Source organism: Pempheris klunzingeri, chromosome 15 (genome assembly GCF_042242105.1).
Source record: "Pempheris klunzingeri isolate RE-2024b chromosome 15, fPemKlu1.hap1, whole genome shotgun sequence".
Classification (NCBI taxonomy): Eukaryota; Metazoa; Chordata; class Actinopteri; order Acropomatiformes; family Pempheridae; genus Pempheris; species Pempheris klunzingeri.
The window spans coordinates 2,380,400-2,395,000 of record NC_092026.1 but is presented as its reverse complement, the minus strand read 5'-3'; the positions used below and the strand labels follow the sequence as shown (position 1 = coordinate 2,395,000).

The following is a 14,601-nucleotide window of genomic DNA, read 5'->3' as shown; positions in this document are numbered from 1 at the left end:
GCGTCCTGTTTCTATCAGATCAGTGTCTCCACACTCATGCAGGAATTCTGGGAATAATTTATAAGACAAATTTAATTTGGAAGCTCTGCCCTCATACCAGGCATCATTAAGCACTGAACAGTTTTTAAATAGTCTCAGGCTCTTTACAACTTTTGTATTCAGTCCTGTTTTAACTACTCCATGCTGCCATGTTGACCTGAGCTCTAAAAACCTGTTTACATTAAGAAGAAATACCAAAACAAACATTTCTTTAACCAAAAACCTTTTTTACATGTAGAAAATAAGCAAAATCTCTCAAATGTTAAAAGTTGTCTGAATTAAATACAACATGAAGTGAAAACTGTGATTGTTTTCACACAATTTGGTCAGTAAATCAAAAAATGTGACGTACCGAGATCAGAAACCACACACACACACACACACACACACACACACACACACACACACACACACACACACACACACACACACACAGAGGGTCCCTCTGTGTGTGTGTGTGTGTGTGTGTGTGTGTGTGTGTGTTTCAGACGACAGACTGAAACAGTGACGGTACAGACGTGTCATATGTGCGTCACACACTCCCCAGAGTCCACATCCGAGACACGAGTGGTGTGAATAGACAGGGGGTGGACAGAATAACGTGAACACCCGACAATACGACGCACTATAAAACCACAGCGCTGCCATTATTCTCTGTCTCTGATGAGACACTTTGATTCTCAAAACCAGATCAGAAGAGTTTCTGTTCAGATATGAAATCTGGGATTTCACTTTCATTATCACAAACTTCGTCTGGTTGGATTTAAATTGTAAAACTGATCATCAGTCGTTATCGTTAACTGCTGATGAGACGCTCCCACTCTGATTTGGGGATTTGTTTAATAATTTGAAAGAAATCAGCTAAAACTGCTCTGGGAGCTTAAATCGTGGCTTAAACAGCATTTTAATTTCCTTAAAATCTAATGTGTGATTAGATGACACATTAGTTTGTGCTCAGCAGTCCAGTGACTTTCACAGTGATGAAAACATTGATCCTCTAGCAGCAAACCATCACTGATGACCAAGCATGGGAACCATCAATACTTACTGACATCAGCAAATCAATAGGAGCGATTCCATGTTGTATTTGGAATTAAACTTGACACGTCTGACGTTAATGAATCGACAAGGCAAGCAGACAGATATCAACGGGATACTGATCTAAGAATAGTCCTGCCTATGAGCTTGTCAGTACACAGGCAGCCTGGGGAGCCGATCATGTGACGTCACCTGGATGGGATGTCGGTTATTAAATGGCAAACCCTCAAAGTTTACTGTCCAGTAATATTAATAATAACCATTCTACTTGTTATACAGACAGAAAACTGAAGCATCCTGTTTTGGATATTAGGCAACGCCCGAATTTCCCCCTGGGGATAAATAAAGTATTTCTGATTCAGTTCAACCCTAAAGGACCAGAAGTTATCGAAGGGGGACAGAACTCAGAATATTTGCTTTGTATCTCAAGAAAAGACATTGGGGGGGAAGAAGTTGGGAGTTTTCCTCTTTACTTCAATACAGTTGAAGTATTGATATTTATTGTTGGTCCATCTAGTGGAAATTACAGGAACTGCACCTTAAATTTAATATTTTGTATTTAATGCTTTTATTTTGTTACTACCTAGTCATATGGTGATGTCTCTTTTCTTTCTGTATTTTCATTTATGCTGCCGTCTGTTGCCTGCGAGCTGTGCTGCCGTTCTGGCCAGCAGCACTGACGAGAGAATATCCCAAAAGGAAAAGTCAGTGTCTTCCAAATGCTCCAGGAACAATTAAAACGCTTTAAAAAGGCTTTCCAAGCACCTCATCCACCAAGATAACATGGGAGCTGGTCACCAGTTTCATGTAACAGTAAAACTGGGATGTGTTTTGAGTTAGGACTAGTTAGTTCATTCCTCACTCAAAAACATGAATGCCACACAAAGCATTGTGAATGTGGATTATCAGCAGTGGTGGGGGTCACCGTGCCGACGGTGGATCCCTCCCGTCCTTCCTGTATATCATTTGTGTACATTCTCCTCTACTGCAGCCTGTTGCCAGGCAACCAGGGGTCAGAGGGCACTGAAAAGACCCGACACTTCTCATTCCTGTCTGCGGCCGGTTGGTGGGGGAGGTCTGTTTGATTATTAAATGACAAACGATTCACACACACACACATCGACATCCTGACCTGCTAATGTTTGCTAAAGGCAAAATGGTGTGTGTACAAATGTGTGTGTTCATGAATACATATGCAAGCACTCACCTTGTGATTATTTGGTTTGATGCATCGGATGAAGAAGGGATTGGAGGTGCTGAGCGTGGCCATCAGGGAGTGCAAAGAGTCCTGCAGCGGAGCAAACCTGCGTTACTACGAGCGTCACTGCTGCTTCTGTTACTGCTTCTGTTACTGTCGACGTTTCCACAGTCCTACAACTTCAGCTTTCAGCAGAGGTGTCATCACACCTACTGAGCCCACTACTGTGGCTCCTAACAAAGACATCACTGCTACTGGTACTGTCAGTACTCTGCACAGCAGCTACCACCATCACTGCTGCTAAGACATTACTATTATTACTGACTGCAACCATTTTCACTTCTGCTACTTCTGTTACTAGTATTACCATCACCACTATTACTGCTGTGATAACTACACCCACTGCTGTTTTCATGTGCTACTACCTACGATAGTACTAACACACTGGTAGTACCAGTACTACCACTACATGTACTGGTATTACACCAATGCCTGTTACTGTTATTACTATTTCTACAGCTACTTCTACTACTGTTTCAACAAGTTACTGCTAAATAGTTCCTGCCTCCTCTACAACAACGCTACTGCTGTTAAGTATACTTCTACTACTATTACAACACTTACATCTGTTGCTGCTATTGCAGTTTCTACTGTAGTGCTACTTCTACCACACCTATTACTGCTACTATTACTTCTACTACTAGTATAACGTTCTTTCTTGTCACTACAACTTTAATAAACAGTAATCTTAAGACTGTTTCTCTCTGTTTAGTAAGTATACACTTACACTTACTAATAATACTTAAGTATTTCAGCACCACTGCTACAGTACCACTATGTCTACTAGTATAACAGCCACTGCTGCTAATTCTCCTTCCCCTACTACTACTAGTAACATAACTCTTTCTGACTTACCTTAAACTGGGAGCTGACGGTGGGCCGTTTGTGCTTGGAGCTGCTCTTCAGAGTGTCCTGTTTGTTTCGGCTCAATACGTGTTCAAACAGATCGTAGACAAAGTCCAACCTGGCGGGGCGAAGGGAAACACTGAGAATGCTGCAAAATACGTCTAAACCAGTTAAAACGAGGTGGAAAATAAACGTGGATGTAGTGCAGTAAGAAGGCAGCATAGCGATGGTCAACATTTATATATATGTCCATATAAATGCATTTCAACCGTTACATCTTTATCTAATCTATCGAAATACTTTATTCTGGTTTTATATGTAAACTCCAACAGGCTGAAGAAAGACACTCCTTGGCTAAATAAAGGTGAGAAAGGCTTCAGCCCACCTGCTCTCCCTCAGCAGGTTGAGGATGTCGTCCCTGAAAGTGTCTCTGTTCTTCTCCAACATGCCTCTCGCATCGTACACCACCTGCAACAGGCCACGGGGGGGCGTCAGAGAGTTTGACAGGAACAAAGAACAGAGGAGCAGCACGAGAACACGTGTTCGCCTCTGCAGCTCCTCAGTTTAAATGACTCAGTATTTTTCTGAAAACTGAAGAACAAACAAGGAGCATCTTAGACATCTTCTCTTGCAGATCCTCGCTCACATATCGGGGGTCTTACCTCTCCTGCATAGTGCCTGACTCCAAAGTAGTGCACAGCAACACGTGGTTTCACATAGAAAGGGTTTTTCTGCAGCAAGACAAAGGAAACACTTTGATTACTTCTAACAAACGCCCCTTCTCCTTCTGTCGACTGAAATCACGCCTGCCTGAAACTTGTAAAATAAGAAAAAGCACCTTTGCCAGCAAAAAAAAAAACTTTTAAATGATCCTACTAGTATAAAAAAATGTGGCTTTTCCACTCCCTTTTATATCTCAAACTGTCTTTTATTCCATCACAATCCTGTTTAACAAGGCAGAGCATAGCCAGGAAATATATTTATTGGGAGATTTACCAGCGCTCACATCAATTCAAGTCTTCGAGGCAGTTACATCAGTGTTAGTCAGTATAGATCACGTCAAGCTGGTTGCTCCAGTTGCAAAAGCCAGGCTCTGTGCACTGGACTGTTTCTATCAGTGTCCTATTAGCACTGGATGGTCGTCTGCTCTATTGTTTCATCGTCAAGAGGAAAAGCTGTTGTGGATGATGAAATATTGATCTGAGGACTTAAATGTTACTCCATCAAAATAATCATTGAATATATATAAATAACTGTAGCACAACTCTTGATGAGACGCTCTGGAGTTGCGAAGGTAAATGAGACATCCACTAGATCGGATGTGAAGCAGAATCTTGGTGTTAAAAAGGGGAAAAGATGAACCCAAGTGTGTTTGACGGGGACGCACTGAGTGCTGGCTGTGGAGTTTCTCCAGTAAGGTGTCGTCTGTGGCTTTGGGGAAGTGACTCTCCTCGTTCAGCAGTGCCAGGAGACCCAGTTTCTATGGAAACACAGAGAGATCATCATCATCCTCATCGTCGCAGTTGCTCTTATCCTCACCACTGATCTCCTACTTTATTATTTTAGTTTTTAATATCATATATTATCATATAAACAATCATTTTAATGTAACCTCCCCTTTAAGGTCAGTAGGAGGAATAATATCTCATTATTTATAACTACATTATGACTTCTTTTACCAGGAATAACGCTTTCGAGAAATATGATAATTGTGCATAACTCCACAGTTCTTTGAGCCGCCCACGCACCTTCTCGATCAGATCCAGACACTCTCCGTTGTCCATCCAGTTGATATCGACCCAAACCAGGCCTTCCCTGCACAACGCAGCCAAAACAAAAAGACAGTAAGAGGCAAAGACATTTTAAATCCATTCATCCGTGGGCTCCATTTAAAGGTAGTTTAGCTGACATGAACGTGAGCACAGACCCCCTCAGGGCCTTTTTCACAGAGGACATTTTGACTTGTCCCAGTAGGTTTAAATAAGTACATGAATGAGGGCTGGATTCCATTTAGCTGCTTTAGTTTCTGGGTGCTTGTTGTCACAGCTTACTGGGACAGAGCCATCGTTAATGATGTTACAGTATGTGGTTCTCCGGCTATGACAAGTCAAAATGTCTGCAGTGAAAAAGGCTTATTATCTCCTATATGTCCGATTTTCATGCTTATAAAAGTTTGTTTTTTTAGGGAGAAGCTCTCTGCTGGGATCGTGTGCACAAAGAAAAGTCAGGACTTCCAGCTGACAGCTTTGGATTCTTGTGCTGTTTTCTCCAAGAACATCAAACCAAGCGGACAAACACAGGCTGCAAACAATGAACAATAGTTTATCGTGGCGGTGGAGGTTTGGACTTGGTGACCTCACCAGCTGTGCTTTCTAAACATTCACAAACATCAGGTAACAATTTGGTGGGACTGCTCCGGCCGTGGATATGAAATGATGTTCTGTATATACAGCTTGTGAAATCACAATATTTCCCATGTTAACTTAGCCAAAACAAAGCAGCGTTTAAGGGCGAGACGGAGAGACCAACATCCTCCTGACATCACGATAAATCAAATGTTATTACTATTGGAACGGTTTTGGTTTTGAAAGACTAATTTCATACCTGCCAAACTATTTTAAGACACGAATAAAGCTTGTATAGATTGTCGTTATTGTTATATTACTGCTCTGACCACAGTGTGCAGGAACTATAGTGGTCACATCTTTACCATAACTGTCTTCTACAACTGACAGAGTTAAAGTTTCATAAGGAGAAGTAACACCTGCTACAGTAGGCTTGCTTAAAGGGATAGTTTGGATTTTTAAAATTCATTTTCCTGTTGCTCCTGTCAACAGCCTCCTACGTGAACTATCCCTTTAAAGCTCCCCCAGCCTAGTTTAGCAGCAGCTTAATTGGATTCATTTTTTGCTTTATTCTGAAAGAACAGTTTGGCTGAAACAGAGAAACATCAGAAAACAGAACGATCCATCACCAGTAAACTACTTCCACCTACTTGTTGTATTCAAGTTGCTCCAGGGAGAAAATGTGCTTGTTAAAATATTCCTGAAGCTTCTCATTTGCATAGTTGATGTTGAACTGCTCAAAGCGGTTGACCTGTGGGGAACAAAACGAGGCAGATCTTAGACACAGAAAACACAGACGGAGCGTTAATGAACTAAAAAACAAGGAATCCCTGAAGAGTGTTTACTGATTTTCTTGATTAACAATTTAAATAGGATTAAAATAATTGGGGGAAATAAAGGGTCACGTTGTTGAGTTTCTTTGAGTGTGCATGTGTTAGAGATGGGAGTCTAATTTCATTGGGGTAAATCTAATAAACATTATTTGCCCCTGTGAGAATATTAGATTCTGGGTTCATATCAGGTGGACTGAGATCCCTCAGTTTTTATTTTCTCCTCAATCATCTGCTGTTTTGGTTTCCATTTACGTACTGTTTGGCTCAGTCCAAACACACCTCAAAGTTCTCAAATCCAAAGATGTCCAGGATGCTGATGGACTTGAAGTCTTCTTTGCCCCTGATGCGGGTGTTGAGCTTGCGGATGATCCAGTTGAAACACTGAGAGTAAAGTGCCATGGCCATGGAGTCTCTGGAGTCCACCGCCTGCAGGGGAGCAGGGAAAACACCACCGCAGTTAGTCTCAACTCACACACACGGTTTCTTAAAGGAAAATACCATTTTATTTTTAAAGAGGTAAGCGTCTTTATTCATGCAGCACCTTTCAGAGACGTCCTGAAGTGCTTCACAGGGTAAAACATACATGTAGACATTCTTTAGAATAGAAAATATGATGTGACGTGGTGACAGTGACATGATGATCTGAACCCTGACACACACAGTGTTGTGCTTTTCTCTGATAGCAGGATGTTCTCACACACAGGAAGTGTGTATTTCGTTATAAGAGAGGTTGTAAGTACCTGATATTATGTGTATTATGTTGTTTTGAGGCTTTGCTTTCTAGTGTTACTTCTCTCCATGTACCTGATTTCATGCACTTAAATGAATTACCAAAGATGATTTGGATGCTTCTCCCTCTGGGTGGTTAAGATGGTTGACAGCACCTGCCATCACAGAGCTCATCAGCTCTATGTGCATGATGTATAAATATGAAATAAGTGCAGGTGTTCCCTCTTTTTCAATGATACTGCCGGTCTTCCATCTACATGAGGTGCTGCACCCAGTCTGGCACCAGTCGTGTTTTGTTTACCTCCTGAAAGTCATGGGTGAATCACTGACTAACATGAACTCAGTTGCCGACAGAACCACGATGAGTTGTAGACGGAGGAAACGGTGCAGTCTCAGCTCCCCTGCAGGCTTTCAGGGGCCTCGCTCAGCAGCAGCAGGAGGAGGAGGAGGAGGAGGAGGAGGAGGAGGAGGAGGAGGAGGAGGAGCAGGGGGAGGAGGAGGAGAATAGCCGGAAAGCCTCAACAATGTTTTGCTTTGTGTTTGTTTTGTCGTGCCGACTCAGTAGGTACACTGAACTTTCTCCATGCTAAAATGAGATGAATTGTTCTCACTGGTGTTTGCTGAAGGTGGCTCCAGCCTCTTTGGCTGAGGAAAGTCTACAGCTTTGTTGGTAAGCAGTTAATAAGGATAGTAAAAGTAATTGTTTAGGAGGTTGATTCAACTAAATACCCAACATTTCTGGTTCTAGCAACTTAATTGTGCTGCTTTTCTCTGTTTTGTGCCATAGATTTCAGATTGATGTCTTATCCTTAAGGGTCACGCGGGGGCTGAAGCCAATCCCAGCTTGACCAGTCAATCACAGGGCCGACACACAGAGACAGACAAGCATTCACACCAACACTCACACCGACGGGCAACTTGGAGTCACCGGTTAACCTGCATGTCTTTGGACTGTGGGAGGAAGCCGGAGAAAACCCACACAGAGAGACCCCAGATTCCAAACATGGACCTGTGTGAACCTGCTGTGAGTCAACACACTGCACCACCGGGAGGGGCTTATGTGTCAAAAAGAAAAACAAACCAAAAAAAGAAACATCGAGCCCAGTTTTTTCTCGAAAAACCAGCAAACAGAGTTCCCTGTGAGACTGTGAACACATTAACAGGTGTGTGAGCGGTTTACCGACCTGTTCCACAGACAGCGGCGTGGAGATCTCCTCGCCCCTGAGGATCATGGACCGGTGGGTCAGCACCTCGGCCAGCTGATCCGAGTTCAGCCCCAGGAGGTCGGACGTCCGGCTGAGAGCTGCTGGTGCGACGAGCAAACAAACCTCCAGTCATTCATTCATTCTTCACTCGTTCGTGCCGCCACCACGGCCTTTTGAATAATCAATAACTGCCGTCACCTTTTCAAGGGTGACCTTTGACTCTTAAATGTTAAACACATTTGCATCAGTCCTGATGGGTGATTAAGTGACCTCGGGGGCCTAATGAGATCGTTCACACAAAGGCCAAACCTCTCTGCGCCCCCGACCGTAAAGCTGGAACATCCAGAGAGAATATTAACGACGGCGTGTTTGTTCACCAAACTGTGGATGCTTTCCTTTGGAGGGTTAGTCTCCAAACACAGTGCAGCCTGTGTGCAACATGTTACCAACTGTTTCAGAGGCTCCACAGGCAAACTGGAGCATGGAACAACAAAACAGGCCTTCAGAAAGGAAAACAACAGATTTTCACAGTCCCAGAGGAGACGGGAGGAGAGGGAGGACAGACGGAGGGCAAAGGAGACAACAACAAACTGGTGTCTGTCAGTTCCTTAAAGAATCACCAAACATCTTTTATCTACTCAGATACTTTGCTTGAGTGCACAAGTTCAAATTCTTCCTTCTACCCTTTTTTTTTTTTTGCTTTAACAGAAATGAAGGGAATTCATTTATTTTTAATATCAAATACACAATTACATGACAGTGAAGATGAACTGACACTGTCACTAACAAAGTGACTCAATGTCACTCAAACAACCATTAGAGGTCCTTATGTGGTCACAGACAAAAAACAAACAAAAAAGAAACTGAAACTGAGATTGAGGTCAAAGACGGTGTGACAGGGAGGAAGGTGAGGAAGGTGAGGAAGGTGAGGAAGGTGAGGAAGGTGAGGAAGGTGAGGAGAAACTCTGACCTGATTTGGAGGAGACTTGCGCTCCTCCGGCCGTCATGAACTCGATGTTCCCAGCGTGGAGGATCCCGGCCAGGAGGCGCAGGATGTCCCCAATGTTCTCCTCAGTGAACTGCATCGTCCGCATGGCATTCTGGGAGACACACACACACACACACACACACACACACACACACACACACACACACACAGAGAAGAAGAAGAAGTGGATGAAAAGCTCAGATCGCAGCTTCGTGTTCTCGCTGCAGGCGGGCGGCTTCTCGTGGACTCGTGTCCGTTTCCTCAACAGCTGATTTGGTTTCTTTCTGTTTGTAGACTGAAACGGCCTCTGAAGGCTGCTGGTAGCTCCAATCTGTCTCCAGCAGCTGATTAGTCTTTCGGGGTATTTTGGAGGTTTGGACAGACATGAAGTTGCATGTCTGTTGGTTTGGGTTTGGCAGCAGTGGTTTTTCCTTTTCAGTCCCACTAGGATTCAATTTTCAGACAGTTTCTTTCTCTTTATGATTTATACTCATGAATAAATGAATGAATGAGTCCTATACAGGAATATAATGGATGTAAATCTATGTGGGAAACAGAACAGGCTGCACATTTAAATGTATGTGAATATATGGACAAATATTTTAAACATGACCTGGAATTCAATATATGACATACTAGTCTGGATAATTATTCAAAAAAACACTTCCTAGATGTGGAAAAGAATTGTTTCGGAAAGGCTGAAGTGAGTGAATATAGTGTGTGTGTATGATGCACACACAGATAAATGCTTTAGTGATAAAGGCAGTTGTACCAGAACGTCCTGAAAAGTGCTGTGGTCGTTGATTGTCTTGTCAGGGAGGCAGCTGGACTGTCTCAGGTAATGGTAGCTGTCCGGTTGGGTCAACGCGAACGCCTCTGTGGAAACACCAACAAGCACGAACATGAATGCACACAGTTACTATTCATATTACGGTTTTATTATCTTTAGATTGTCGTTCTGTCCTGTATGCACCAATCCTGCGCTGTTTAACACACTTTAATAATTCATTTTGTATTCAGTTAAATCCAGAATGACTTGCCTCTCTGCTGGTTGTTGGTTCCTGCTAAAAGGGCATAAAAAACGTGGTAGTTTCTCTCCCCCGGGTTCTGCCGGACCACTCGGTTCTGCGGGGAAAGAGCAGCACGGCCATTAAGCACTCACGCTCATCCCAACACAAACAGCCATGCACAGACAGACAGTAACGTGGCACTCCAACCAAAATATGTCTGCTGAGCATCAGACACGGACCCTCTGCCAGTTTGAAATCTGTCTGTGAAATATTGGTAGTTTCATCCTTCACGGAGAACAGAAGCTGTAATCACTCAGCAGCATAATCCTTCTGCATTTATTCTGCGTCTCCTCTAAAGCTCCACAAGCTGCCTGTGGTCACATTTTGTTGTATAAGTGATGAATGTTTGGAGCTTTGAGGATAATTGATGAAAAAAAAAAGAGTATCATCCTGCAGAAATAGTCTTTTGTGGAGGTTTTAATACTTTGTGTCCACACCATGGAGGTGCCACCACTGACGGCTGCTCTCAGTGAAGGATGAAACTCTTAACAGCCGACAGGAAGTTTGATGACAGATTTTTGATGGAGTGACAGTTTAAAGGCAGGAGGAAGGTCGCTCACCTTTTCTAAGAGGTCTGTGGTCAGAAAAGTGTCCGTCAAGGCATTTAACAGAGAGAGACTAGACTGCATGACTACAGAGGCTACCAAATGATTCTGCTGATGTTCTACAAAAACAACAGATCCAGAGCAGCCGTGGTCCTTGTCCCTGGCGTTCTGCATGTCTTTACCCTTAGAGGAAGCTCCACCGACCCCTTCAAGTGCTTCATTCCTTCCTGTACATTAAAGCCTGGCTAGAGAAGGAAGCGGTGGCCACTTGACACTGAGGGGGTATTAAAGGATACAGTCAACGATTCTGCCTCCCTGGATGTTGCCCTTCTGGCTGAAATGCAGCTGGACAAACTTCCCGAAGCGGCTGGAGTTGTTGTTGTAGACGGTCTTGGCGTTTCCAAAGGCCTCCATGATGGGACTGCGGAGAGGAAGGTGAGCAGGATCATTAACCCGGCAACAAACAAGGGTCCTCTGGAGATGAAGCCTTGTGAAGCTATAAACCATAAATAACATGAATAATCACCTGCTCTCCAGCAGAGCCTCCTCCACGTGTGACGTCCTGTCTCTGGACGACACGTCCAGGGAGTGCTGGCTCATGGCCGACAGGAACTTCAGGATCAGCTTGGTGCTTTCTGTTTTCCCTGCACCGCTTTCTCCACTGGGGGGGGGGGGGGGGGGGGAGAAAACACACAAGGTAAGACTGCCGAACCTTCAGATCTGCCCCCGAGCAAGGTGCTGTCCTCCCTGTAGAGCAGAGCTGGAGGACAACGATTCCCCCTCAGAGGTAATGTAGAAACACAATATAATGACTCTCATCTCATGTTACCCTCCTCTTCTTGTTATTCACAATAAAGATATTACTTTTATTCTTTCTTATCATTATTGATTTATCAGTATTTTCTGTATTAGCAGCAGATGTTGCAGCAGAAGCCTTTCCAGTAGAAATAGAACTGGTTATAATAAATAGAAGCCACAAAGTATTAACACTTGCAGAAGCAAAATCACTAGCAGTGGTAATATAACCCAAGTAAACACGGGTTACTATTACTAGTACTACTAGTTTTAAATGTTTTAGGGAGCATATCGCTGTAATAAATACAGTTCTTGCTACTGCAGAGACATTCAGACACTGTTTTGTTTCTTCTGGTCTTGAACAGCCTCCAGCATCTGTTCAGACTTTTGACTGGAGCAGACAAAACGAGCGGCGTGTGGAGGAAGTGTGTCTCCATTAGAGGTTAAACTGTGTGTGTTCGCCTGCAGGTGGTTTTGTGCCTGAATAAACACCTGCTGCAGGTTTAGAGTCACATTTGCTCACAACAGAGTGAGTCACATGTGAGTTTGGTGTTGATGACTTGAACCACGAGATGCAGCTTTCACCCCTGCAGCTGACGGCATCATGGGAAGTACTAATACTAGTACTCATGATGCACTGGGTCCATGTTCTGAACATGCACCACTAGATGGTGCACTGGACACTTGTTTCCCACCAATGAAATCCAGGATGCAGGAACAAACCAACAGGTCATGATGATGGGAAAACCTTCGTTCCACAGAACAAGAGGAAGTGCATAAAGGCATCACAGGGTGGTGTAAAGGTTACTCACAGACTAGCAGGCTATCAGGAAGCATGTTGGTATCTTTTAGTTCGCTGTTTTTGTTTTAGGGGCCAAACTTTATCATGTGGTTCAGTCTAAGCGCTCTCCTCAGACCTGATCCCCACAAGCAGGCTGGTGTACTCACTCTTCACTACCTAGAACAGCTAGAAAAGCCAGATAGTTTTCTCAGGAGTTGGTGGAGACCAAAACAGAGATACAAGGAAAGTGACTAGTGGACTAATATGCATCAGATAGACACAAACATGTCTCCTGTCTGCTGTGTGTGTGGTGAACGTGTTAATGTGAAGCTCTTGGCCGTCACATCAGCTGTAAAAGTTTTTCTAGTTCAGGAGCCCCCAGTGGAAGAACTGCAAGTGCTAATTCTGTGTGTGTTTGCTGGATGTGTAAATATGCAGCTGCTTGCTAACATGTTAGCTCAATAAGATGATAATGTTTGCCCGTGTGGCCAAAAGTCTCCACTGAAACTTTCATTTTTATTTGCACAACAGCACCTGATGTGAAGGTGGAAGGAGACCTGAAGTTCATATTCCTGATAACATTATTGCGATTATGTGACATTCAGCTTTGGACAATTTGGTTTAAACAGGGCATGGATTTGATGTGCAGGCAGAAAAAGTTTGCGCTGAGTGAATCTCTGTGAGGTTGTTCCTATTGAAGTGGAGAAGAATCATCTGAACCCCTGGCTACAGATCAGTACAGACAGTACTTTATCATTCAGGGTTTTGGCTGTTCACACTCTAAACTGGTCTCCGCTCTCTGTGGTGACGACTGTTTCATCGGTGTGATCTGTAGTCGCTGGTGTCTGGCGTCATGCTCGTCCCACCACAGCTTTGTTTACACACCCACCGACTTGACCGGAGACATTTTTCCATTCAACAATATTTTTATCCGAGCGTCTCGTTTAGGGTCTGGCTGCATCCATCCAGGGTGGATTCTGGATCTGCAGCAACTCCGTCAACACCTGTGTTTATTTGTTGACTCTCACTAAAAAAAAAAAACTAAAAAAAAACTCCATCTTCACTGTTTTTCTGTCAAGAAGCTGAACTTTTATAAACAGTTTAAAAACTTTGGATGAGCAGATAAATAATTCTGCACTGTGTCTGTAACACTTAGAGGAGCCAGCATATTGACTTCCCTCTAAAAACTAAAGGAACCCAATGCAACGCGGCATCAGAAACAAAAGCTCCTGAGTTAAGCTACTTCATTTTAAGCAAAGTTGTTATGGCGTAGCTGAAAACCTACAATTCATTCTTAATTCATTAACTAACAGTTTAATCAAAATGCATTGGAACAGTCACACCTCCTAGAGGCCAAGGAGATGTTTCCAAATTGCTTGTTTTGTCCATTCAGCAGAGCAAAAACCAAAAGATATTCAACATATAAATAATACAATTCAAAGAAATGATCTGGTTTGTGAAGATGGAACCAGACGTTTGGCGTTTTCTGGCATTCCTGCTTGTTGAATGACTTGAATTGATTAATTGTCAAACTAATTTACCTCACAAGTTTTAATTACGTGCTAAATAAAGATAAAAAAAAGAAGAACACAGATATTAAATATATAAATGATTGTTTCTCTTGAACAACCTTCTGTTTGTGAGCAGTAACTGTAATGAACACACTGTAATAAATAAAAATCCCACATCATCATACGTTCCTCTGCAGAAACAGATTGGCTGAACACTGGTTGATCCCGGAGGAAACTCCTCACACACCTCTAGTGACATTAAACGTGAACCTGGCGACCCACAGCCACACAGTGTGAGGCTCATGTTAACTATTAACCTGGAAGCCCATTACACAGACACTGAGAGCAGCTCAACAGCACTAGATTAGTCCCCCAAAGACACATTATTCAGCACAAACAGGACACTTCACAGCTGAGGTGTCCTTCACGATAAAAAAAAAAGCACACCAAGACCTTTGGAAGAAATGCTGGAGGCCATAAATATACAATACAATGAACAGTAACTATAACAACAGCTCTGACCACTTTCTTCACATGAGTAAAGGCTTGAAAAACCAATGAGAACGGCTGCTTCTAAAGGAGCAGACCACTGCTTTCAGTGCGAATAGTTTACACAGA

The 14,601-nt window shown here is 43.2% G+C and overlaps 1 protein-coding gene across 1 annotated transcript in view; it reads right to left on the bottom strand.

Moving 5' to 3' along the window:
- The window catches only part of myo10 (myosin X), a 108,896-nt gene that overhangs the window by 28,229 nt on the left and 66,066 nt on the right, over nt 1-14,601 (bottom strand). Inside the window, exons 5-19 of the mRNA XM_070844618.1 lie at nt 11,423-11,557; nt 11,193-11,317; nt 10,912-10,925; nt 10,322-10,406; nt 10,054-10,157; nt 9,264-9,393; nt 8,273-8,391; nt 6,639-6,785; nt 6,177-6,277; nt 4,930-4,996; nt 4,569-4,661; nt 3,844-3,912; nt 3,567-3,649; nt 3,191-3,299; nt 2,285-2,365 (exon numbers count right to left, since the gene is read on the bottom strand). Coding sequence (XP_070700719.1) covers nt 2,285-2,365; nt 3,191-3,299; nt 3,567-3,649; nt 3,844-3,912; nt 4,569-4,661; nt 4,930-4,996; nt 6,177-6,277; nt 6,639-6,785; nt 8,273-8,391; nt 9,264-9,393; nt 10,054-10,157; nt 10,322-10,406; nt 10,912-10,925; nt 11,193-11,317; nt 11,423-11,557 — 1,462 coding nt within the window. The remainder of the gene's footprint in view (nt 1-2,284; nt 2,366-3,190; nt 3,300-3,566; nt 3,650-3,843; nt 3,913-4,568; nt 4,662-4,929; nt 4,997-6,176; nt 6,278-6,638; nt 6,786-8,272; nt 8,392-9,263; nt 9,394-10,053; nt 10,158-10,321; nt 10,407-10,911; nt 10,926-11,192; nt 11,318-11,422; nt 11,558-14,601) is intronic.